At 43.2% G+C, this 27,119-nt stretch overlaps 1 protein-coding gene across 5 annotated transcripts; it reads left to right on the top strand.

Annotated features, from left to right (window-relative positions):
* Window positions 1-448: 448 nt before the first annotated feature.
* LOC310779953 (dynactin subunit 1-like) lies at window positions 449-25,990 on the top strand. Of its 5 annotated transcripts, none has more exons than XM_083640479.1 (30): window positions 449-567; window positions 3,599-3,664; window positions 3,750-3,944; window positions 4,969-5,050; window positions 5,298-5,329; window positions 8,677-8,763; window positions 9,200-9,352; window positions 9,735-9,758; window positions 10,376-10,573; window positions 11,572-11,776; window positions 11,868-11,946; window positions 12,250-12,409; window positions 13,255-13,359; window positions 14,470-14,661; window positions 15,058-15,174; window positions 15,403-15,555; window positions 15,749-15,909; window positions 16,610-16,778; window positions 17,340-17,408; window positions 17,735-17,947; window positions 19,615-19,776; window positions 20,357-20,488; window positions 20,688-20,813; window positions 20,998-21,140; window positions 21,696-21,865; window positions 22,062-22,180; window positions 22,330-22,525; window positions 23,329-23,402; window positions 24,308-24,397; window positions 24,689-25,990. In XM_083640479.1, exons 2-30 carry the CDS (start codon window positions 3,623-3,625, stop codon window positions 24,824-24,826), a joined length of 3,786 nt encoding a protein of 1,261 aa, XP_083496605.1. In that variant the 5' UTR covers window positions 449-567; window positions 3,599-3,622; the 3' UTR covers window positions 24,827-25,990. The 5 variants fall into 5 exon arrangements, with proteins under 5 accessions (XP_083496605.1, XP_083496604.1, XP_083496608.1 ...); XM_083640478.1 differs by having other exon boundaries at window positions 22,059-22,180; XM_083640482.1 differs by lacking the exon at window positions 8,677-8,763 and having other exon boundaries at window positions 22,059-22,180.
* The last annotated feature ends 1,129 nt before the right edge of the window (window positions 25,991-27,119 follow it).

Below are 27,119 nucleotides of genomic sequence, written 5' to 3'. Positions count from 1 at the left end.
AACAAGTTCTTACGATGCTGAATTGCAATGGACATGATTGTACATTATATAGGCTATTTTCTTAGCTTATTGCGTATTTTGGTTCAGTTAATTGTCCTGTAATTTCTGTTTGACTGTTCTGTGCAAGTGGATGTTTATGAGAAATGTATTGCCTCGCCGGAAGTGTCTGCAGCATAACCGGAAAAGGCCGGAGGATTTCTCTCAACTTTTCTTCCTCTCTGCTGACCCCAACTACTGTAGGCGATATTTTATTTCCCAGGATGGCGAAGGCATGACCCACGCATGACCCGCCTTTCTGTACCTCTTATTGGCCTAGCGTCAAACGTTGTCCATCCAATCACATTCGCTTGGCTATCCTGCGTCTCTCACTCAGCCAATCAGAGGCAGATATGGGCGGGTCATGCCTTCGCCATCCTGGGAAAAATATATCCTACTGTACCAGCCATCTATGGTACCAGCAGCCAGGCAATCAGCTAGAAAGAAACAACTTCGCTAGCTATCATCCAGGTGCACTAGTCTGACACGGTTACAGCCACATTTTAATCAACGTATCTTCGTGCGTGCCAGGTAAGTGGTAAAAAAAAAGTCCGCTATTTAACGACCTGTCAAAGTTCACCATATTGACTTTAGCTTGCTAGCTGCTAACGCCATAAACCTAGTTAATGTTAGCTACGCTAGCTTCTGATATAACTTTAACGTTCAATAACACCCGAATAATTTTCTAGTTTATATGCTCATATCACTAACTTGAATGTGGGTTGTTGAAAGAATGCAACTATTACTAGCTAGTTTTCGGTTTAGTTAACGTTAGCTATCAAGTTGCAACTGGTTGCAACGTTAGCCCAGCTTGTTTTGATTGTCTGCTGACTGAGGCCATGTTACTTTGTTTACGTCAGATAACAATGAGTGGAATAGCGTTAGATTATTTAGCTATTACACTACTAGATACTTTTCACTGAAATATTAATATTATTGAGTGTTTTTGTGGATTGACGTTTTACGTTAGCTGAAATGACAGGTGCTTACCCTCCCTACTGCTATAGCCACAGTTAAAAAGGGAAATAAGTCAAGTTTATTTGTATAGTTTAGCCCTAATTCACAAGCATGTCTCAGGGGACTTTACAGAGAATGTTTCTAGCTAAATCTATCTTAGCACAATCAACAGGATTGATAGACTTATATATATACACAGTATAACATAATAAAACACAAGCATAGAAGAGAAGAGAGGGATGGGAAAAGACAAAGAGAGAGTGGAGAGAGGTGAGAGTCAGAGGAGAGATAAGTGATAGAGAGGAGACTAGAGAGAGATAAAGAAATAATGGAACAAGTCAACACAAACACTCTTAACTACTCTAACCTTAAATTGAACTACCTACTAGCAAGTAACAACCATATAATCTAACTAATCTACAGCCTAACCTGCCATACACTACCCTAACCTACTCTGATCTAATCTAATCTAACCTTCACCTGAACTGCCTAACACAAGAATCTAGCAAATCTAACCTACACTACACTATCCTAACTACACTATCCTAACCTAACCTGCAGCCCCCAGTTTTAACCCTTCATGCCTCACCCCAGGCCGCCTTGGTTATGTATGGGCAATATGGCAAATGGCTCCCAAAAGTTGGCGTGTCCCTTTAGTATTAACATAAAATGCGTTTTGGCTCCTCTGGTAACCACATCCATAGAGCCTACGTGGACGTGTGAAAGTCATAGGCAATATTGCCCCTCCCTTTCCCCATTCAAAACGTCCATGACGTTTCGTGATCACTGGGATCCCTCCCTGAGATTGTGTTCATGTTTTGTCCTCTCCTCTCTTGGAAGAAGGGATGTGGAAGTAGAGAAATAGTAGGTCTAGGGTTCTATCTTTATACTGGACGTTTAATCAAATTAACTAGTTATGGCTATGAACAGGCGACATTCTTATACCCCCCGGGTGAGTAGCATGGACATTACATTTAAGTATTATTATGCTATTTGAGTTATGTCAGTGTTCATCTTTCACGCATTTGTTCGTTAGAAGTGATTTAATAGTAATGGTAAAAACGTGACCAGATTGGTGGTACTTACCATGTAGTGGATGTAAGAGTCGCCGTGAGCATTGCTCTCATTACTTCGTCAGATCAAGAGTTTTGAATGCAAAATGTAAATCAAGAGTTTTGAATGTAAAATGTAAATAGGTTAACTCTAGATTACATTGAAGAAAAATACTAAGATGTTTCCTTGTTTGAATAAAGGCAATAAGGCATACTTGTTCTTGCCATGAATCCTATGGTATTGATTTGAGAAGATTCTGCAAAACTATCACTTAAAATAAGAAAATCCAGTGTCGCTGCTTCCATCGTAGAGCACTGACTCATAGAGGACTTGTCTCTCCAGCTTTCTGCCCTGTGGATCCAAAGCCATTAGGCAATGTGAAGTTCACATGTCTCCACATGTCCTATAAAAGTGTCATGCTCTGCCACAGGCCACAGACCCAGTTCATCCTGAATGAGCCTCTTTGTATGAGCGCCACAGTATGATGGCTTATATATTAGGATGTCTGCTGTGGCCCAGGCCATATGTAGGGCCATATGATTCCCGCAAAACGGAAAAGAACGGACGCAATCATGGAATTTGGTAATAAAAATGGAATCAACTGTAAAACATGGAATATTGCAGAATTTTCCATAATTTGGCTGAAATTGATATAAGTAGGCCCAATTATCAAAATAAGAAGTAGATCTAATTATTGTAGTAACCTAAATGATTTCATAATTGTAAAATAGGCCTAGAGAAATGATTCCGTTTTGGATTGGGGTGTTTTGAGAGGCGGGGGGGGGTCGGCCTTGAGTGGGACCCTTACTGCACAACTTAGTTTTCACCTTGAGAAACATGTCGAAGAGGCTGTCTGAGAGAGCCAAGTCGTCAAAAAAAGAAAAAATATCGCTCCTAACCCCTAAATTAAAATTGAAATGGTAAAAACGGAATTCGTGAAAAAATAAAACGGAATTTGAAAAAAATAAATATATATTTCATATGGCTCCAGCCAGATGACAAGGCTGTGTGAGTGTGTTTATGTGCTCTGTGTGTGGCTGTGGCCTGAGGGCTCATCCTCCTATCATTTATTATCATTGACTCCTTTCTTGTTCCATGACAATAGATAGATAGAGTCGGGGGGATTATGGAACGTGCCATGTTCACTGATGTCATGTCACTCTGTAGTGTACACTCTGTAAAAACAAACAAACCCCACAGGTCTCACAGGTTGTCATGTAAAACACAACAAATAGCTGTTTGGGCCTGGTAGTCATTTCTGAAAATATTTTATAATCATAACACTTGATTAGTTAAGTCTAGTGAAATGTCTAGTGACCAAGATCAACAGATCAAGCAGATACCAAGAATGAAGAATGTTTGCTGTCAAAAATGCATTTTCTTTGGCATTCCATGACCTATTTCTCTCTCTCTCTCTCTCTCCCACCCCCCCTCTCCCCCGTTTCCCCACATCCTCCTCACCTATCTCCTATCACTTTTCATCCTCTCTCTCTCTCTCTCTCTCTCTCTCTCTCTCTCTCCATCTGTATCCTGTCCACCCCCACCCCTCCAGCTGACCAGCCCATTGATCAGCAAAATGAGCAGTGGAGGGGCGGTGGAGAGCATGAAGCCTGCCAAGGTAGGGCACCTTTTCAATACAGGTACAAGTTTTGATGCGTTGGATGGCTTAATTCCTGACAATCTCCTGTCCTCTCCTCTCCAAGATTGGCTCTGTAGTGGAGGTGATAGGGAAGGGGCAGCGTGGCACCGTTGCCTTCGTGGGTGCCACCCTCTTTGCCACGGGCAAATGGGTGGGCGTCATCCTGGACGAGGCCAAGGGCAAGAATGACGGCTCCGTGCAGGGCCGACGCTACTTCACCTGCGAGGAGAACCACGGGATCTTTGTCAGACAGTCCCAGGCAAGTAAAGTGAATGTGAATGTATATACTGTACATGTATGTATATATATATACAGTATATATATATATATATATATCGCTGATCCCCAGTGTTTCACATTAATGATAGTTTGATGATTTCAATTGAAAAGTACCTCAATTAACTTAGTTTGCATTGTGTTTGAGAAGTCGCATATTTATAAGCTTAGGTAGGTTATCAAACCAGTAAGTACAGAGAAGAAGAAATCTCATTACTATAATAAGGCGAGGGATCCACAATTGCGCATGCGTGGAGCGGGCGATGTGAGCGTGCGCGAGCGAGGCACGCCATAAGCACAGGAGAGTGCGATATTTCTAGTAAGAATGATTTGTCCTGACTTACTCATTGGACTTAATTACTAACAGAGCTAAACTACCAACATTTTAGACCCCGGTGTGCTGATAATGTCTGTTAGTTTAAGTCCTAACAGTTGGTTAACTTTTGTCACATGATTTGATGCTTGCTCGCAAAATATTGTGATCCCCATTGTTGGCAATGTGGCTTTTGTCCAGCAGATGCTGCAGTTACACCCTGTGATCAAAGCAGGACTTTTTAGGGCTTTATACAGTAGTGGGTGTTCTTTTGCCAGGGCAGCTATCTATACTTGTCCTACACCACAGTAAAAACCCTTAGTGTCTTGCAGTAGCCTACATTTTAAATCACCCAATATCAAGGCAATTTCAAATCTGCAAAAAGAAATGGCAAGGGAATTTCCACCAGCAAAGGATGGAATGGTCACCTCCTTTCTGTTTGTCCAGTCACCAATAATCAAACAGACATACTGTCATTCTTATGAAAAAAGTTAATGCTGTTGTAGCATGTCATGTTGTTTTCTGTCCCCTGTCCAAACCTTGCACTGACAGCACAGTCAGTTAAACTGGTCGAAAAACAAATAGAATCACATAATTTCTTTCTTCATGAATATTTCCATGTTCCTGCTTCCATGTTTTCTCCTCTTGTCTGTGTGTTGTCCTGACCACACCCTGCCTCTCGCTGTCTGTACAGATCCAGGTGGTGGGAGAAGGCTCCAGTGCCACCTCACCAGACACTCCTGACTCCACCACATCCAAGATACCCAGGCAGAAAGGTGGGCAAAGCACACACGGCTGTGGGGCAGATTGGATAAAACAGATTGGATTTTGTTCTGATTGTCTGGAACTCCTGCTTTTGAACCATATATGCGTAATGAATGATGAATGAATTAAAAGACTGATGTTTGAATGGTAACCGTACTCCGTGAACAATGACTAGGCTCTCAGATCTCACTCAAAAGAGACAATGTGATTTTCAAATAATAATAATAATCATAATAATAATACTTAATTTCCCCTCAGACGTTCACGAGACTCTAAAAACATCCAAACAGGTAAGCAAGCATAAATTGTTTTTGCTTTTAATTTTTCGTCCTCTGAGAATATAGTAATCTCCTGTTCTTTGTATTTGAAGATGGTTGGATTTCTGTGGATCTGTGGATGTATAGATTTGTGATTTATGGCTTGCACTACTTCACTGTTTGCATGTCCATATATTTAGACCTGGTTAGGTAAATTACTGACACTCTTTAATTTAGTCTGAGTCTTTGCTTTTGTGTGCATGGAGTGAGTAATGGTAAATGTTTGCTCTTTCTAGGGCAGTTGAGGCGAGGCCAATCAATCCAACAGCAGTAACTAGGCTAAATCCATTTCAAATAGAAGTCATGTGACCCTGGACTTGTTTCCATCAATATTTCCCGTTGTTTCTCCTTCGCTCTGTGTTTCTTAGCCGAGGTGCTGGGTTTCAGATTTCTCATTATATCTCCACTTCTCAACTTTGTCCCTCTTTCTCCCGTCCAGTAGGTGGCAGACTGACATTATTTTTCTCTTTAGCTTCTCACCTGTTGATTTGTCTCCTCTTTTTTTTCTGAAACCATTTGCAGACACCTGTCAACATTAAGAAGGTAGAAGTACTCAAATTCAGCACATTTGCCTTTGTCAATGTTCATCGCACTTGAGTTGAAACACATCTTTCGTATTTTAAGTGGCAGATTGATGTGATTACTTTTGCACGGGACGTGAAGACATCACTCGTGTTTCACAGATAAATGTCATTTCACCATCGGGGGCCTGTGCTACGACGCCAGATTAGTGGCTTAGCGTGGTAACTTCAGCTTTAACCCTGGGTTTTCCATCCTACGACGCTAGTTCACTTCTTACGGCTAACCTTCTCCGTAGGGATGCACGATATATCGGCAATCATATCGGTATCGGCCGATGTTAGTAATTTTTTAACATATCGGTCATATCGGTATCGGTCAGATGTTGCAATGTTAATATCGGTTATCATTATCAGCCAAATTCTTCACATTGATATGAAATAATGCAGTAAATCTATGATTTATGGGCTTTTCCAAAGGCTATGCAAATAAAGAAATGCATAACTTTTTCAAATTCAGTGTTAACATGTGTTTTTCAGTATGTACAAAATGTGATGATCATAAAAATGTGGTTTTATACAGATCATATCAACATCGGTAAACATCGGTTATCGGCCATAACAGCAATGTTAATATCGGTTATCGGCATCGGCCAAAATTTTCATATCGGTGCATCCCTACTTCTCCGGAGCAGGTTAAGTGCAGCGGGTCGGATCAAAATGCATGAAAGGCCCACCTTCTGACCAATTAGCTCTCTGGAAAGAGCGAGTCACCATTCATATATGATCCGATACGATATGAAAAATAGATTGCATTCAAATGAAAATCACAAAAGATTTCTTTTAAACCATTAACGACGACTCCTAAGAAATGTTGTTCGCAGGGCAATGTTTACAGAGCAGTAGTATCACGTACCCCCTCCCCCCCATTATAAGCATGTAGGCTACTTATTGACCATACGTTACAGTGGATCTGTCCATATTGCATTGTGATTGGCTAGTTGTTACAAACCCCTCCTCTTTCGTGGGCACAAGCTCAGAGCTGGATAGGGAAGTCCTAAATTGACAGACCCAGCTGATAACCACCGTCGTGTGATCGTTTAGCGCGATTGCCATTATCTGGTTAAGTCAATCCAGATCAAGGGAACACATCCTGGATCTGTTTATCTCGATAGCTAGTACAGGCCCCTGAGCAACTCCTTTCTGATTTCTTTTTAATTTTTGCTACACCGTTTTGTACTACAGACTTTTTTTGTTCACTTGTTTTGTTTTCCTGGTGAAGGCATCCAGCATGCTCACATTTAGAGGCCAGAATTCACGCTATTTCAAGGCATTGAGATGGTGTTTGTGAGTCATTCCTCTTGGATCCTTCGCTTGGGAGCCAGAATGTGCCGTTTCTCCTCTGTAATGCAATGTAATGTAAAATATGATTACATGAGTTCACATTGTCTTGTGCTTCTATGCCTTGGGTCACCAGGGATTGTTTAATACTATGAATTCAAATGGCTTCAAAGCTGTGATAGTGGCTGTAGAGACTAACAATGAGGATGTTTCTTGTGTGCTGCTAACCTGTTCCCTTGCTTCTCCACTGGACATGTGTGTGTGTACGCGTACGTGTGTGTGTGTGTGTGTGTGTGCGCGCGCCTGTGTGTGCCTGTGTCTGCGCCTGTGTGCGTGTGTCTGTCCTGTCCTTTCTGCAACTCATCCCCTCTCCTCCAGTCGTTCCCTACCCGTCGCTCTGGCAAGGTGAGCTTGTCCACAGCAGACAGACCTGCAGGGAGCTCAAAGAGCAACATGCCAACCAGACTCAAAAGTTAACCCCAGTTAACATGAAATGTTTCAAATGATTATGGCAGAAAATCCACCTCCCCCCCAGCTTTACTTACCTGCAATACATTCTGTGTTATCCTCCTATTTTGAGGGTGTTGAAGTACTTGGCAAGTTAAATCAAGAGCACCTCTCCAAATATTACAAGTCTTTTCAAAGGTTGTATAGTTTTTCTCTCTCAGTAGGATAAGCAGCACATACTTGAAATGCTCACCTGTCAACTCAGCAGATCGCCCTTCAATCATCTCTCAAACGTCTAACTCCAGTACACAGGGCCAGGGAAGATAGATTATTGGATACTAGCTAGTAGACATAACACGAGTATGACAGGACAAGAACCTAGTGTCGATACAGTCAATTTGTACATTGTGGAATGTGTCAAGTTGTTGTAGTAAATTACCAAAAGTTGCCAACAACATGGCTTTCCAATGTACTATATTGTTTTCATATTAATTGCCTTGCTTTTAAGTTTTTATATATATATATATATATATATATATATATATATATATATATATATATATATATATATATATATTCATATGAACCATGCAATCATGTTTCAAAGCTTTAAATAATGCTAGCCCACACAATGCAAAGTCAAGAAAAAGTTCCAATAAATATGAAACCTTGTTTATTTACAGAATGCAAGTGATTAGGATGCATTAGCAGTATTTATATTATTATATGGCATTAGCAGCATACAGCCTTTATTCATAAATCTCAGTGGTTGTAGCATTGTGGTGCACAAGCTCTGCGGCTGAGTACTTTGAACATATTCATGAATATACCATGAATGTAATAACTTTTGTAATTTTGTGTGTGCTTTTTATGAATTAATATTCAAATGATCAGCGGATGATGGTGGGTGAAACTTACCAGGGAATTCACATTTATGAGTATATGAAAACACTCTGTAATGTCCAGCTAACCCTACTGTTAAATTGCATGAATATCTTCTTATGACGATAACAGTGGAACACGCCAGGTCGTCTCATCTCGGCCACCTCCCTCCCCTCCCTCTTGCTACGTTCCTCCGGCCGCTCCCCCTCGCTGCCCATGGTACGCTCCGTCAGCTCACAGTACTTCACCTGTCCTGTCGTCACTGGGAGTGGTGAAACGTTTGGTCACTGAAAACCGGCCACTGGGGTGATGTTTGGTCCTGAAAGGCACATGAAGTTATGAGGATTATTGTATTTTTACCACATAAAAACTAGCACAAATTCACAAGATTTTAATCTGCGTAGAATGGGATCTTCACTCTTCTTCTGGTTTCATCACAGTTCTTCTGGTGTTGGTTGTATGTTGGCATTGGCATTCACAATGTTGGGTAGTATTCCAGTCCATAATGAAAACGCCTGTCTGATTATCTATAGTAAGCTGTAGGCTGTTCACTTGTTTATTCCTCTCTAACATCACTTGTCTAATGTCTTTTCTTTCCTCTCCACCCTCCTCTCCTCTCCTCTCCATTCCCACACATTCCTGCCTCTGTGAGCAGACACCCCGGGTCAGCCTCTCCCCCTCTCTGTCCAGCGGTGATGTCAGCGAGGCGGGCTTGTCCTCCCAGGGTGCACTGGGGGCCCCCGTCGTGCCTCAGCCCGGCGGGTCACCTGCGCCAATGGCAACCCCAGCCCCCGGCACCCCGAGCAAGGTGAGTCTTTATTATTATAGTGTTTTTGTGCACAGTGCATTTTAAAGTATTATTGGTGTCATTGAAAACAGGATATATCTTGTTGTTTTTCGTTGAGTGTATGTTTTCTATGAACGAGTGAGATACCGTCAAAAGCTGAGCTACTGGCACAGTGTGTTTCTGATTTTCTGTTGCCTTTAATATGGTAACCATATTGCCCATCACCTTCTGATTACAGGTCTTTATTGGCCTATTTATTAAAACCATTGGTTTAATAGGCCAATAAACACCTGTTGATGTATGTCACAAGCCACTTTTGACTGTATGTCACACTTCATCATTTATTTTTTAATTTGTCATCACGTGCATTGTCTTAATGAACCTGTTGTCATTGTGCGACCAGGTGGAACCTGCCATGACCAAGCAGGTAGTTATCATCTAATGGCTGAACGCATGCTGATGCTATCTGGCACGATTGTTGACTAACGAACTCTTCAATCACGGAGGCCCCATATGAGCCCAGCCAGCACTACTCCTCAGTACTTCATCATGTGCTTTTGTAATGTCCCCACACAGTGCTTGGTTTTACTGAATTTCATGGTCATGATGCATGGTTTTACATTTGGAGGGCAATGGACTTGGGCAATGTTGACTGCCACCAGTGTGTGAGCAGGAAATAGCTTCTTCCTTCGCTACTGCACTGCACTTCCCTGATTCTTTTGACAGAGGGTGCTGTTGAGGCCCTCTCTTTCCTGTGGTTAACTAAAAGGTTTAAGCCACATAATGGAGGAAATTATTGACAAATGAAGACATAAAAATTCACAGTAATCACCTTATTCTGGGTTTTTGGTGGTGGGATCAGATTGGCGTTTTCTTTCTGTTTTCTTTCCCTGCTACGTGAAAAGAAAATCTTGAAAATATTCAGCCGTGCTTGAGGAACAAAATCTGTAGAAGCAAAGATATTTATTTCATGATGTTAACTCTTAATGACTCCTTCTGCCCTCCCTCCTTACTGCCATCCCTCCACCCATCCGTCCTTCTCAGGAGGAGGAGTCGCTGCGAGGCCAGGTGAAGGACCTCGAGGAGAAGTTGGAGACCTTGAAGATGAAGCGGACGGAGGACAAGGCCAAGCTGAAGGAGCTGGAGAAACACAAGATCCAGCTGGAGCAGCTCCAGGAGTGGAAGACCAAAATGCAGGAGCAGCAGACCGAGCTGCAGAAACAACTAAAAGAGGCCAAGAAGGTAAATAAGGCGCGATGGAATATCCATGGTTGTTGGGTAGCTAAGAAGGACAAAGAGAGAAAGTTAAAGAAAAGTGCAACAAGGTAAATAGGAAGCTGAGTGATAGATGAGAAAACTCCTGAAATCCAGAAGCTACATTGGGCAAGAATCTATGAATCTAATATATACACTTTTTTGTTAAAAAAAATAAAAACAAATCACAAAAAATAATCTTATATAGTGTGCCTAAATGTGCCAGGGCCTTAATATGAGATGAAACTTACATGATCACCATGTGGACATTGGGTCATTCTAGTCGCAAAATAATAACAGGATCTAGCAAATTAAAATACAATACTAGAAAGGCACATGGACAGCGCAGACCTCTGCCAAGGCCAATAGTCCAGTCTGCAAATTCCGCTCCAAAATTTAAATGGGTTCTTCCTTCCTTGGCCCATGCTACACCCCTCCACAAAGTTTCATGAAAATGGGCCAGTATTTTCCCCGTAATCCTGATAACAGACAGACAGGTCCGGAAAACATAGACTCCCTGGTAGAGGTAATAAATATGAATATTCCAAATGGAAGTATTATATATAGCCTATCATGTAACTTGATTTCCTACATCAAGAAGTAAGTACAAATGTATTGAGAAAGTATGAAATACGCTGTAACGCCTTGATCTGTGTGCATCTACAGCAGCGGTTCCCAACATTTTCCAACTCAGGGCCCACTTGAAAATATCAAAACTTTTTGCGTCCCACCTCCGACCCCATAAAAAATACAGAGGCCAAATAATGCATTCTCAGAACACTTTAAAACAGCATCTGAAACATTTAGCATTTTCAGTGTGACCGTTTTCAAGGAGCTGTCCATCATCAAGTTTTTTTTTTATTTGCTTAATGTAAAAAATAAATAAAAATAAAATGATTTGGCGGCCCACTTGTAATACCTCCGCGGACCACCATCAGGTTGGGAATCACTGATCTATTGAGTTATTTTGCACCTCCTCCTCCCAGGAAGCTCGCGAGGCGCAGGAATCCAAGGACGGCTACATGGAGGAGATGTCGGAAACGGCGGAGGCCATCGAGATGGCCACGCTGGACAAGGAGATGGCCGAGGAGCGGGCCGAGTCGCTGCAGGCGGAGGTGGACACGCTGAAAGAGAAGGTGGAGGAGCTCTCCATTGACCTGGAGATCCTGAAGCATGAGATCGAAGAGAAAGGTTTGTAAGGGGAGAGATGAGGAGAAGGACCAGCGCGTGCATCCTGACCTCCTTTCTCTCACCTCTGACTTCCTTTCTCTCCTCCATGCAGGCTCAGATGGAGCCGCCTCAAGTTACCATGTCAAACAGCTGGAGGAGCAGAACGGCAGGCTGAAGGAGGCACTGGTCAGGTCAGTCACGTGCCGTCTCTAAAAAGAGTTGGAGGCCTTTTTCTGGTTGTTCCCATACAGAAAAAGTAACAATATTTCTTGACAAATTATATTTTGGGAGATGAAGTATACATTTCAGAAATATACATGTGTGAATAGACGTTTACTGTTTAAAATAGGTGGTATGTTCATGTTTAAATGTGAGGCACATGGAGAAATAACCCCCTCTACTGTCATTTTGAAGATTTGAATCTTTCTCCGAGCATACTAGACAGAAACCAAGTGGAAAGCAAATGGTGTTGTAAGTCCCCTGTCCCTCATCAGGATGCGTGACCTGTCTGCGTCAGAGAAACAGGAGCACGGGAAGCTGCAGAAGCAGATGGAGAAGAAGAACAACGAGCTGGAGACCCTGAGGAGCCAGAAGGAGAAACTGCAGGAGGAGACGAAGCAGGCAGAGGCCACTATCGACGAACTTAAAGATCAGGTAAAATCACAGAGGCAGGAGAGAGAACGAGGTGACCATTGGGCTGAAGTGGTTCAAGGGGAGAGTGTTTGAATTGAGCAATATTACAGGAGAGTGTGTGTCTTAACCTCATTATTGCCATGACACTGAAGCGGCATGATACGGCCCATACGAAACATAGTTTACTACAGCAAGTAGACAGACGCTTAGTAACAACGTAGCAAGTAGACAGACGCTTAGTAACAACGTAGCAAGTAGACAGACGCTTAGTAACAACGTAGCAAGTAGACAGACGCTTAGTAACAACGTAGCAACAGAGACACTGTCATGGAACTAGTCCCTGTTGAGTCGGCTTGCGCTAATGCTTTAGCAAGGCTGAACAGCTTGCTGAGTGTTTTCCAGATAGTCTTAAGAACATTTGACAGCCCAAGAAGTTCACTGGGACATATTGACTTCATTCAAATGTGTGTGTGTGTGTGTGTGTGTCTGTGTCTGTGTCTGTGTGTGTGTGTGTGTGTGTTGAGGCATTTTTCATTTAAGCACAGCTAGCTGTGCTGTCATGCTGATTTGAGCATGTTCTAAATCTCTGATTGACCAATCGGATTGCTTGCTTGGAACTACCTGTTGCATAATAAGAGATGATACAGCTTTCATGACCCTGCAGTATCCTGATATTAAAAGGCATTAAGTTCAAGTTGAAACGTAGCTCATGACAGAGCAGGTTTACAGTAGGTTGGCCTACTTCCTTCTTCCTTAATATGCATTTAAATGAACAGAGAGGACAACGTTCTCGTTACGTTATCATCTCATAATTGAACTGTGCTGTACTGTGTGCGTGTGTGTGCGTGCGTGTGCGTGCGTGTTAGGTGGATGCTGCTCTGGGCTCAGAGGAGATGGTGGAGACCCTGACAGAGAGGAACTTGGACCTGGAGGAGAAAGTCAGAGAGCTGGGAGAGACCATCACTGATCTGGTCAGCAAAGCAACTTTTCCGATGCTCTTACATGCATGTTAGTCATCTTAGGGGGCGTGTCGACAGAGTTTTTCTTGAGCTGCCAGCGCCCTTCTGCAATTCATTGTGGACGGTAAGGACACCTTCCCACCACGCACCTGGCGTTTAAGCGCTCTCGACGGCTAGTGTTTTGGTGCGGAGCGCTCCGGGCGCCTCAAGCAGAGAAAAGTTCAACTTTTCGAGAGGCAGGCAGGCGCTCATCAATGTCACTTTTTTCAACAGCCACAAATAAACGCTGTGTCTGTGCATGTTGGAAGCGCTCTGGACATGATATCCAAAGCATTCTGACCTAAAGAAAATGTTCCCTGTGGACACGGCCGCTTAGATACCTTTTGCATATACACAGTGGATAAATACAATAACTCAGCCCTGAAGTTTTCAGAAAATGCTATATGTTCAAGGCAATGGTGTAGTCTACCTTTTTTCAGAGGGTATACTGACTCTGACTCCCCCCCCCCCCCGTGGTTTCGGCCGGAAGTGGGCGGAGATTCGACCAATTTCTTTTTTGTTGTCAACACTGTAACACCATTTTATTTAGAAATTCAGTTGACTTTGCCATTTCCCACGGATATTGTCGTGTTTTTCTTTCATGGCTTGACAGAAAAAGTCTGTCTTCACGCGCCTAGTCAGCTTGAAAATAGAACTCACGTAAAAATCGGCGCAGCTCAGGCGAGGCGTGGGTACACGGAAGTTCACGTTGAGGCGCCCTGTGTACACAGCCTCATTGACTAAAAAGGACGCCTATTTAAAAGCGTGGGTAAAGGCAAGGCTTGGGTGCTGTGTGTGAACGTAGGGTAACACACAGAGCGCACAAGGTGAATTTTATGAATGGAAATTGAAAACGATACGTATCATAGCGCATTTCCCAGTGCGCATACGCAAATCTGAGTCATTGTGTATACGGCGTATACCTGCGTATCACGTAGACAACACCACTGGTTCAAGGTGAACAGAGGTGAATACATTACCTTTTTCCATTCCCCCCCCCAAAAATACATAGATATGATTTTAAGGAGAGCCAGCGTCTCCCTTTGATTGATATCTCACTGACTTCTCTTCCTCCACCAATAGGAGGCCATCAACGAGATGAACGACGAGCTGCAGGAGAACGCCAGGGAAACGGAGATGGAGCTGAGGGAGCAGTTTGACATGAGTGGAGCCAAGCTCAGAGAAGCCCAAAGGAAGGTGGACGCCGCTCAGGAGACCGTAGCCGACTACCAGCAGACCATTAACAAATACAGGGAGCTCACCGCCAGGATACAGGTGGGTGAACACACACATACTGAAGGACATGAGCGGAGGATGCACTAGAATAGAGGCTCCAGCTCTGTGTCCAGGTCCTGAAAAAGTCTTAAAATGAGTGAAAATATATTCTGTATACTCTAAGCATTCAAAGGTCTTGAATCCAGTCAAATGAAGCATTTTAAGACTTAAATTTTGTTTTAGAAGTGTCTTGTTGCACTGTTTTTCTTTTAGAAATCAGGGGTAAAGGCAAGGCTTTACCCCATATTTCTGAAATTGATCTTGCATTTCATTCTAACTAGCACTAAAAGTCCTTAAAGACACCCTGAGACCACAAGGTGTTCACTGTGTGTGTGTGTGTGTGTCTATATATGTATTGTATATATATTTATGTTAGTGTTTTTCTGTGTGCATTAGGAGGCCAACAGAGAGCTGACCAACCAGCAGAATGCCAACGCTGAGCAGGTTCAGCAGCCTCCTGCAGAGCTCTTTGACTTCAAGATCAAGTTTGCGGAGACCAAAGCCTACGCCAAGGTAGGAGACAAGCATGTGTTACCATCACACTAGAGACCCAACAACCATCTGTTATCATCACACTAGAGACGAGGATGAAGACGATTTGACCAATCCAGTGTCACCTATGGCATCACTACGATGTGTTGTCATTAGTGATGTGCTCTACTGTATATAGGGCTGTAGTTGAAGGCTATTGTGGTCGCTGGCCTCAATTCTCTTACTTACAAGCTCAGTCTGTGTCCCCAGGCCATTGAGATGGAGCTGAGGAAGATGGAGGTGGGCCAGGCAAACAGGCAGGTGTCCCTCCTCACCTCCTTCATGCCCGACTCCTTCCTCCGCCACGGGGGAGACCATGACTGTATACTGGTGCTCCTGCTCATCCCCAGGCTCATCTGCAAGGTACCACTCTGTGTCTTTGTCAGTGTGAAGTAAGAAGCCATAACACTGATTAGGGAAGTGGGCAAGTGTGCACATGCGTGTTTAAAAAAATAATGAATGTACGTGAACTTGATTCCTCTATCTGAATGACTTCTGTTGTTCTTAATCTGTCTCTGTACCTCATGCGTGTGTCTTGTGTCCTCTAACCCTTTAGGCTGAGCTGATCAGCAAGCAGGCCCAGGAGAAGTTTGACCTGAACGGGAGCCCGGTGGAAGTGACGGGGATGAGAGGGGCTCCAGGAGAACAGCTGAGCTTCGCCTCAGGACTGGTCTACTCCCTCACACTGCTGCAGGCCACCCTGCACCAATATGAACAGTAAGCCGCTTCAGCACCGCTGTATCTGTGAGACCCAAGGGGCAACGCCTGTGGCTAAAAATATTACGGCAATGCACAAGTGCCTTAAACCTGCATTCTTTCTAATGGCCAGCAGGGGTGCGACTCCACTGGCTACAAAAAGTATGGGAGTCCGATTGTACACTATCGAAGACAATGGAAAAATGACCCTACTTCTCAGTTGATTTATTACCACGGTAAACATTTCAGTTTATGGTGTCCATAGCTAGTTTCAAGTCTTCTTCAATACAGCATGTCTGTTTTGGAAATGATGGTCCCATTTAGAATAAAATAGATGATAAAGCAGCACTATATTTTGAGGTATGATTGACAGGTCGCCTGTCCAGTGACCGATCGCGCAGCTCGCTGATCACGCCCATTCGCAGGCGGCTCTGTGGGAAATCCCTGGTCTCACGCTAGCTGCTTCTTCTGGCTGCAAATAACCAAGATGGTGACGGTCAAAATGCCATACTCGAGGCCTCAAAACATCATGTGGCTATGTCCATGTATTTTTACAGTCTCTGGTGAGACCGGAGTGCAAGATAGGGATTCACTAACACTCAACCTCACTCAAGGTCAGGTTTTGGATGACGTAAATTGTTACTCTGCTGATTGAGGTATAAGCTTAATTCAATAACAACATGGACCTCTCTCTTCATTCTCCTCCCTGCCTTGTTTCTAGGGCTCTGACTTCCTGTAGTGTGGAGGTGTTTAAGCGGATGGGCACTCTGTACTCGGAGATGAGCGTCCACGAGCGCTCTCTGGATTACTTCATCGAGCTGCTGCACAAAGACCAACTGGACGAGACCGTTCAGGTGGAGCCCCTGACCAAGGCCATCAAATACTACCAGGTAAACAAAACAGGGGGTTTTACATTAAAGAGCTCACCAGCGTGCCATATAGCTATATTCTAATAAATCACACCCAGGTTGTGATGTAAGTGGTGCAGGTTTATATACTAGATGCTGTCTGTTGAGGCTAAGCAAGGAGACTTTATTCCAGGTGTGTGTGTGTGTGTGTGTGTGTGTGTGTGTGTGGCTTTGAGCTGCTCTCTCCAAAGTCTCGCCATCGCGAGATTACCCCATGGGACATGAGGAAGTGAATTCTCCATTCACTTCCCGTTTCTTAAAATCCTTATTTAAAGAGTTTTACTTGGACAAACCAAGTGATTTAGCTATATTCTGAGTCATGAGAGACCACAGACCATAGAACATTTCACTCTGACCAAAAAATAAAAAAATAAATAAAATAAGCGTTGTTATTATGAAACCTTATTGTCAACACATCATCACCTTGCTTCATGTAAAAACACATCCTCCTCTCACTCAGAGTAATATAAATATCTACATTTGATTGTATACACTGTTTAGTGTTTATTCTTACCTATAACTCACTGCTGTTCTGCCTTCCAGCACCTGTACAGCATCCATCTGTCAGAACACACTGAGGACTGCACAGTGCAGCTGGCCGACCACATCAAGGTACTGCATCAGGCTCGTGAACATATCACCAAACTGCACTGCAAACGGGGGCAGATTAGTTTCTATGCAGTCTTTATGTTTTATCAAGGAAAAGGTACATAACTGTACATGCAGGAGGAATCTCAATGCAGGAGACATATCGACACCAGAGGAAAAGTGAATATAAATAAGAATATAGCAAATGGAAGTGAGAATTTCACTGTGTAACAAATTTCATTTGGAGCTGCTCTTATCTGGAAATCACAGCAGTTGAAATATCAGTTGATTGACTGTTTTTTTTGTGTGAATAACTGACAAACCTGACCCCCCTCCCCATCCACCTCCAGTTCACCCAGGGTGCCCTGGACTGTATGGGAGTGGAGGTGTCTCGTCTGCGGGCCTTCCTGTCGGCGGGTCAGGAGAGCTCCAGCCTCTCTGTCCTTCTGAAGGACCTGGACACTTCCTGCTCCGACATCAGACAGTTCTGCAAGAAGATCCGACGCCGCATGCCTGGGACAGACGTCGTCGGAGTACCTGTCGCTCTCAATTTTGCGCCACCGGTATGGGATACACATTGCCTGGGTCCAGACCTTTGAATCCGCCCACTCCACCAAGTTGGCTGCTTCTGATCTGGCATCGTGACATGCAACAGCGGTTTCTCATGCTAAGAAAACGTTCAGTCCAATGCGCGTCGAGGGGGAATAACGATTAGCCAATCAGCAGCAATAAACGGTGCCACGGGCGGGACTAACGCCGTTATCAAGCCATTTCCTGTTGTCAAGTGTGCAGAGGAGTAATAGCAACAATGGAACAATAGATGAGATAGACGCTGCTATCGAGGCTGTTCTAAATCGATTAAAGCCCTGTTTACACAACAACGCTCCCTGCATAAACCTGCAAACTTTTTTTTAGAATGAGTGTCTTTCTTTTATATGGGAACGGCGTTCTTGGGGCCTGAAAATGCAAAAAAGTTAAAACAGGTCTCAGAGTGGAATTCTTGATAACGCCACCTTACTGTCGCCGTGTAAAGTGGCGAAATGCAATTCAGGTGACGACACAGCCCCCCTTCGCCATGGAAGACAATGATAGACAATATAGGAGCATTGAACTAGCCCAATGCAGCCTTATGGCACAATGAATCGCATTGGCATTCAACAAACATGATAATGATTTGCTAAAAACACATAATCTGCGTTAAGTGCCCGCTACTAAAGTCACACATATTAATCACTCCCGCATTAAATAATTGAAGACAACTCACGGCCAGATGCATCGATTTCCTCAAGTCCCAATTGTGCTGCAAAGAAAACCTTCTGTGTCACTCTATCCGTGGAAAATTAATTTAAAGTTGAATCCTACCAAACTAAATCAAGCCCGTTAGAAATTGACAATAGAGGAAGCTAGGCATTTTGACCTTCAAAATAAAAGCAGTAATTTATAACTGGGTAAATAAAAAACAGAACTGTCGACTCACTACGGGTTAAATTTGACTTTTAATTGTCTGTGTTCTATGTGTTTTGGATCACACACACAAAAAGGTTGCAACATGCATCACTAAGGCTATTAGTTAGTTATTTAATTGCCATTATTGTGAAGGTTTTAACCAGAAGTTAGTTGTTACCGTGTTATTCTGGCTCACTTGGCGCTGCTCTGAGTTTCTTGCGGCTTCCGTCTGCACGCAAATCGTTGGGTATAAACGTGAAATCAAAGGCGAGAACGCAACGGCAGTTTGCCGTTTTATACAGACCGTTGTCGTCTAAACATGGCCTAAAAGTTATTTACCGTATTCAATTTATTCAAAGGGGAGATTTTTTTTGTAACTTTCTCCCCACTCGATTAGATTCAGCCGGATACGTCGGTTTCTAGTGATTGGTTCAGGAAAATCAAATCCCCCTGGGGGGATTTCCCCCACAAAAATCTGTTGGAGACAATGTCAGACTGAAGAAGGAAATGGGATGTAATGATAAGACACTTCGGTCTGATATCAGGCTAGGATACACACACACACACACACACACACACACACACACACACGCACACGCACACGCACGCTACTGTTGGATTAACATCTCTGTGGTCCAATGATCAGCATCCTCCAAAGCACAGCATGTTAGCAGTGAACAAATGAATCAGTGTGATGGTTGATGTGGGATAGAATACATACAATTAAATATGAGAAGGTGGGACTACTGTCACTATATCTCCTGCATGATTGAACCAACGGCAGGTGGCGGAGACGCTGACGGATTGCCGGCGCCAGCTGACGCGCGTGGTCGCAGTGCTGCAGGAAGTGGCTGCAGCCGGAGCTCAGATGGTCGCGCCGCTGGCTGAACAGGAGGGCCTCAACGCTCTCAAACTAGAGGATAACACCTTCAAGGCTGTGGAGCAGGTAGAGTGACTGACTGTTATTAGCCATGTGGCATCTGCATGATACTCATTTGTAATCTATATTACACATGACTTCAGAAAATGTACATGGTCCAAAAAAATGACATGACACGTCAGCAACTTTATGGTGCTGTACAATTTGACAATGATGCCTTAACTGAATATGTTGGGGTAACTTAGTGGGCTATGTTCTCTTTTTCACAGCTGAACCAAATACTTAACACACATCGGACACGTAGCTTGAATGCCCTCAAATCTCCCTTCTCTGCCTTTTGAATGAATTGTTTATTGGTTTAAAGACAATTAGCACAGCACAATCACGCCTTTCTATTTTAAATTAAAGATTTGAGATGGTGTGGATTTTACATTTGGCAACATTACAAACCTGACTCTGACTAGGCCTTGGCCAAATAACACTGGCACATATGTATTCACATTTGTTGTAAGCTGCATGCTGAGTGGGCTTTGCATCAGGAGAATTCACAGTGTCAGGATAAATGAAGTTTTCAGTTAAGAAATGTATAGTGAATTGATCTAATTGTCCTTGTTCTCTAACACACTGTGGTCTTTGCTCCACCAAGGTATACGGCTCCCAGGGTGTGAACGCCCTGGAGTGTCTGCGTCAGTCCTGCAGCTCTGTCATCATCACAATGAACAAGATGGCCACTGCCATGCAGGAGGGAGAATATGATGCGGCCAAACCACAGGCCAAGGTATTTACATGCCTTAGCTTTTCCACATTGGTGAATCGCATAATCTAGGGCCAGGCCTGCATGATGAATTCAGTTTGCTGAGAAAAGTTGATAAAAATTCCCAAAGTAGGAATTTGATTCACTCATCTCTACCCTTAATCTCTCTCATCCCATTCCTCTCCTATCCCCTCTCTTTCCCTCCACCCCTCCCTCTCTTCAGACTCCTCCAGTGGAGATGCGAGCAGCCGCCCTCAGGGCAGAGATAACCGACGCCGAGGGTCTGGGAGTCAAACTCGAAGACAGAGAGACGGTCGTCAAAGAGGTCAAGAAGTCCCTGAAGATCAAGGTAACACACACAGGCAATCCATTCCATATGTACTTTAGCAGAGGCGGTTTTGTGCATTCCTTGTGTGTTTATATTCTAACCCACTCCACAACCTCCCCCACTTCACCTGTCCCTCATCCCTCACACCCACCCTCTTCCTTCCTCCCTCCCTCTCTCTTCTCCCTACTTCCGGCCTCTTTCCCAGGGAGAGGAGTTGAGCGAGGCCAACGTCCGTCTGAGCCTGCTGGAAAAGAAGCTGGACACCTCCACCAAAGACGCAGATGAGCGAGTGGAGAAGATTCAGACCAAACTGGACGAGACCCTCGCCCTGCTCAAGAAGAAAGAGAAGTAAGAATGATCGACATAGATGTAAACAAGAGAAAAGATTGACACATTTGCACATTGTAGGCAGATTGTGTGCAATTTAGGTGTGAGATATTTCTCACCTTACTCCGAATGTTTTGTTGCATATTTTCTCACTCTGGGTAACACTAGCTGTGTTCGAAATGGTGAACTCATTCACTATTCCCCATCCAGTGTTTATCATACGGGGGAATGATCAAATGAGTTTCAGACACTACCTGACTCTTCCTCTCCTTTCGTAAACACGACCGCATTGCGGACGGGAGAAAATGTCGGGTAGGGTGCATTTGCTGTTCACTAGAAATTGCAGTCCATTGTGGCTATTTTATAGTGGACTATATAGTGGATCAAATTAACAGTTGAGAATTCGGACACTAGTAAAAAAAAAAAAAAAAAAAAAAGGCAAACGCACTACATGGCTCCACTATTTATTGAATAGGGAACGGTTTCAAACAGGGCTACTGTCTCTCACTCTGTTTCTCTCTACACCGTTTACTTATGTGCATCCCTTCTGCTCCCTCACCCTCCTCTCCTTCTCAGGGAGTTTGAGGAGACGATGGATGCTCTGCAGGCAGACATCGACCAGTTGGAGGCCGAGAAGGCGGAGCTGAAACTGCGCATCAGCAGCCAATCAAAGTTGACCATTGAGGGCCTAGTTAGAGGCCCGCCTGCCACTGGAATCGCCTCCATTGTGCAAGGAACAGCTGGAGGTAAGTTGCATTGGAAACCGGCGGATGGAAGGGATGGGAAAACCGAGAGGAAATTATTTTAATTTCCCAGGTCTTGGCAATTTGGGAATTACAAAAAGAAAATTCTGTTGTTCAGTCCCAAAGAAACAACCCTGTGACGAACCCAGTGTCTGTATTTTCTAATATGAAATACAATACAACTTTCTCCCTCCAGCAGGTCAGGCTCCAGCCCTGGCAGGGCCGATGGAGATAGTGGACTCCCCTCTCCTCCGGCAGCAGGTGGAGGTCCAGAGACTGGGGATCAAATACCTCAAGAATCAGAACAACAGGCTCAAGGTAGACTGGGAATCATCCATTAGCTTTCATTTTTTGTTCTGGACTTGTCTGTAAATGCTGTCAGTTTAGGTTGATATTTTCCCCACATGCACTTGGGTGTTGTGTAGGATGAGGAAGAAAGACTCACCTAGAGTATATTTTCTCTCCAGGACGAGAAGATGAGAGCCCAGCTGGCCTCCCTGCCTCCACTCCGCCTCCCCAAACTGCCACAAATACCAAAAGAGGGCTCCTCGCCTCCAGAGGGACTCAACATCGGCATCTACCACAGAACCGACCAGATGCTTGCCACACTGCTGAAGCTCAGCGCAGAGGTTAAAGTGGTGGACATCACTGGGAAGACATCAGGTAGGTGTGTGTGTGTGTGTGTGTGTGTGTGTGTGTGTGTGTGTGTGTGTGTGTGTGTGTGTGTGTGTGTGTGTGTGTGTGTGTGTGTGTGTGTGTGTGTGTGTGTGTGTGTGTGTGTGTGTGTGTGTGTGTGTGTGTGTGTGTGTGTGTGCGTGTGCGTGTGTGTGTTTTCCATTAATAAGAGACTTTACAGATCCTACAGCAGCTGTTCCCAGCTGTATGAAGTAGTTGCAGGGTTCCCATGCATCCTGGAAAACCTGGAAAAAGAAGAAAGTTAACCAATTTTCCAGTCATGGAAAACGTGGAAAATGAGAGAAATTGTTAAATGTCGTGGAAAATCTTGTGTTGTCCTGGAAAATTATTTCAATATTCTCCCCTTTAACTGAGAATGAAGCACTAGTCCATCTCAAAGCTCCCCAAAACGGATAACATTGCCATCTGAAAGGGTTATTGCCATATTAAAGGGCTAAGTTATGTTCAGGTCCTGAACATGGCTGGTAACAGTGGTAGTTTTTATTAGGTTTACACCAGAACACACCCCATCTTAAAAGTATAAATTCCACCGCCATACATGTGTGTTTGCATTGTTCTATGATCAATTTGTTAAATTTTCTAAGCATTTAAGAGACGATTTAAACTTCAAGTTGTAGCCATAGTCTCCTAAAATCAGACTTCCACAGGGAGGAAAATATTAATGTATGTCATACCACCTATATCGTTACTGAAAATGTCCTGGAAAATGATCTCTAGAAAAGAGTGGGAACCCTGATTGTTGTTGCTCTCCTCTCGCGTGTCTCTTCCAGTCAGTGCCAGTTCCCAGCTGCTGGAGCAGACAGCTCGAATGCACAGCCTCAGCATCGCTCTGGACAAACTCAAGGTAACAGCCCTTCACCATCCTGTTTCCTGGTGTCAGAAGTCTATTCATTTTCTACAACTAGAAAACCTAACTCTGCAGCTGAACTTTCGGGCAACATTGTCCACCATCAGCCAATCACATACTGGCGTTTGTCCCTGCTATCACTCCAGTGTTGGGGGTAACTCATTACAAAAGTAACATATTACATGTAATATATTACTTTTAGCAGTAACTCAGTAATAGAACTTATTACTTATAGGATTTCAGTAATATTATACCAGTTACTTTGTCAAGTAACTCAAGTTACAAAGTTAGTTATTTTTCTTTAAATCAAAGCACATATTTATATAAAGATACAATAATTTCCTAATCAAACTGTTTTTATGCAAATAACCACTACAGATCACAATAACAAAGGAAAAGGATAACCTTTAGAATTTTGGATTGTTTCCACTGACTTCAAATAATTTTTCGGGATGGTTCCGGGGCAGCAATGTCATTCTGCTGCTGCTGTTGTTTTGGTAAAAGTAATGCAAAAGTAGTGTAATAAGTAACGAGTTACTCTACACAGAAAGTAATATTGTAAAGTAACTTATTACTTTCAAATGAAAGTAACTAGTAATATGTAGTATATTACATTTTGAAAGTAACTTGCCCAACACTGTATCACTCCACCCAGTTGCTATAGCTAGTAGCAAAGTTGCCCAGATTTTATTTATTGCATTTGCAGTCTTTATGCAGCAGCTTCCACTCAAATTGTGTCCAGTAAGGAACGTTTTGCATTAGCCTAGTAAAAAGCAGGCCAGTAAATCTTCCCTGTCCATAGATTTTTTCCCCCAGAGGTTTGCCCCAAGTTATTTCCCAGTCTCTTCTTGCTAAGTTGCACATATTGGAAATGAGGTTTGCTCCTGTGTCTTCTTTCTCAGGGTGAAGTAGCTGAACATGTAGTCTCACATCAGCCAGGAGCAAAGGTTTCCTCTGACTTTGCCACCTTCCCAGTCTCCTCCTTTCTGAAGGTAATACACCAATTACATGATGATCCATGACCAAAGTGTGTGTATCTTTCATTTCTATTCACAAGATGTTCAACACTTGTCTTCCGCCAGGTTAAAGTGTGTACCTACCTGCTTCCTAGACTCTTTTTCACTTTCCATATCTGCCGTTCTCCTATTGGTCTTTACCTGCATACTCTGCTCTTCTCCTATTGGTCTTTACCGGCATACTCTGCTCTTCTCCTATTGGTCTTTACCTGCATACTCTGCTCTTCTCCTATTGATCTTTACCTGCATACTCTGCTCTTCTCCTAGGCGAAGGAAGAGAAGCAGGGAGGAACGGTGTTTGTGGGTCGTGTTGCCATCCCCTGCCCCCGTGGACATGAACAGGTCCACCGCCTCGTCCTGTCGCAGAAGCAGCTGCAGAAGGTGCACCGCCTCCTCATGCCCTAAGAAGGCACACCATTGGCCGGCGTCCACGATTGACAGCGTGTCAACAAAAACAGCACAATTTGCTTTTTTCTTTTCCTTCTCATTCCAACTTCCACCTAGGCTTAGCATTCTCCTCCATTTTCCCTATTTCTTCACATTCTCTCAGGAAATGTTATCCGTTTGTGACATGATATAACTCCAGTTCTAAACGTAATGCCAAAGAGACACAGCAGTGTGTTCTCATGAAGTAGATAGATTGGTATAATCAGAATGCTGTTGGATGTTTGTGAAATTCCCAGAATGATTTGACACCTGAATGTCATCTAGGTAGGACTCAAGTGTATGCTGAAACAGTTTATTTGGGGAAACACCTGCAACTTTGGTAACTTTTTGTGGGAAATGGAGAACTAGCACTACGTTTTTCTTTTTTTGTTAGGTGTACGTGGGAGCTCTCAAGACCTGTTTTTGTCTTCCTTTGTATTCTTTTCTATTGTAGATAATTCGGACATTGAAGGCAACCAATTCAATTCCCTGTGACTCATTTCTAAGTTATAAAATGTTTTGCCTGTCCACGAATTGAGTCAGGGCCAATTATTGACTGTAATGGATTCTTGATTGATCGAAATTACCTACTCCTGTTTACAATCTATCTAATATGAACGTCCATTGTCAATTCACAACTGTACATTCAAAGTCTAGAAGCTGTGGTTGTTTAGGTCGGAATGTTGAAACAATTTATATGTTGGGTTTTTCACTACCCTGCCCTCACTACAGTTGAGGGCAGCAGGTTGTAAGTTTAGAGTATTTTAATCACATTCCTGCTCTGCTTTCAGTGACCTTATACATGTAATACTTATATTTGTTTGGTTTGTCTGCACTTGAGTGACATGCAAAAATATTATTCTTGAAAATCTGTCATATCTGTACTGTTTACACGTTGGCTTGAGTGATACCGTCATACAAAAACGAAACCTGTTGATCTGATATTTGCTCCATATAATAAATACGGTCTTGCCTCCAAAAATCAGCTAACTGTAATGTGTGTTAGTAGAGAAAATGTATCCAATTTAGACCTCCAAAGCCATATGTTTTTATACCAGAGGGCTAACATCAAGTGTGAGTGAATATCGTAATTTTGCCTGTCGGGCACTGTTAAACAAGACTTGCCAATAAAGTTTTCTTTCAAAGTTATGAACTGTGTTTACATTTACATTAATGTGTACTTTTCTTTAACAAGACCCAGGCACAGCTCCAGGATTTTTTTTAAGGGGGGTCTTGGGGGAGGCTAGACCAGTATGTGGGGGTGCTAAGAAAATAGACGATTTTCATGACTTCAGAGTTACTTTATAATGAACTCCCCCCGCCCCCAAATAAAACCAGATATGGCACACAGCACATTAGCACATTCAAAATAAATGTATTTTAAAATTAATTTGGCCAAAGAATAAAACAATATATATAGCTACTGTATAATACTACAAATGACCACAAGGCAATGACAAAAACCTTTGCATACAAAGTTTTAGGCATGAGGAGTGATTGGTTAGGTTTAGGCATGCAGAGTGATGATTGGTTGGGTTTAGGCATGATGAGTGATGATTGGTTAGGTTTAAGCATGAGGAGTGATATCATCCACTAGGCATAAATATGACATTTCAACCATAAATGTTCATAGGAAACAACATTACCGGGCCCAAGAAATTTCCAGTAGACTATTGTGGCACCTTTCCCTAAAGCCTAAGAGTAAATGTGGAGTGACACCAGAGGTTTAGTGCAGGTTTAAGCAACCACCACCAAGCTGAATGTACCTGAAGGTACCCTGGGTTCCAGGTGAGTGAGAGCCCTATAGAGAGAGTGAGAGAGAGAACAGAGTTAAGCCAAAATCCCATTGTAAAAAGTTGGACCTGTCTGGTTTAAAAAATGTTACATTTCAGCTGTCAATCAACATAAAGCTGGTGTGTGTGTGTGTGTGGGTGGGGCCGGCCGGGTCAGGTAGGTAGGTAGGTAGATACTTTATTGATCCCGAAGGAAATTCATGTACCAGCAGCTCACATACAGTCAATAAAATCACACAGTAGACAAATTAGAAAAACACAGTAAAAAATATATAAAAAGATACTAACAGACCGTGTGCAAAAGCCAGAACCTAAAGTGACCGAGTGCCTAATAGAGAACATCATAAATAAAAACAGGCAGGACTAAAAAAAAAATGAAAACTTTAATGGTAGGTAGATACGATAAAGTACCTACCTACCCCCCAATCTGAATTAACAGACTGTACCTGAATGCAGCCTGGCTGTCTTGTGAGTGAGAG

Source organism: Poromitra crassiceps (assembly GCF_964638095.1).
Source record: "Poromitra crassiceps genome assembly, chromosome: 7".
Classification (NCBI taxonomy): domain Eukaryota; kingdom Metazoa; phylum Chordata; class Actinopteri; order Beryciformes; family Melamphaidae; genus Poromitra; species Poromitra crassiceps.
This window is presented reverse-complemented; position numbering and strand designations above follow the sequence as displayed.

What these genes read in the sequence shown, in the direction of transcription:
- LOC310779953 (XM_083640478.1), top strand. Translation starts at nt 3,623, where the DNA reads ATGAGCAGTGGAGGGGCGGTGGAGAGCATGAAGCCTGCCAAG. An exon ending in ATCAGAACAACAGGCTCAAG is followed by an intron (nt 22,181 to 22,329) that starts GTAGACTGGGAA and finishes TTTTCTCTCCAG; the next exon opens with GACGAGAAGATGAGAGCCCA. An exon ending in CAGTCTCCTCCTTTCTGAAG is followed by an intron (nt 24,398 to 24,688) that starts GTAATACACCAA and finishes CTCTTCTCCTAG; the next exon opens with GCGAAGGAAGAGAAGCAGGG.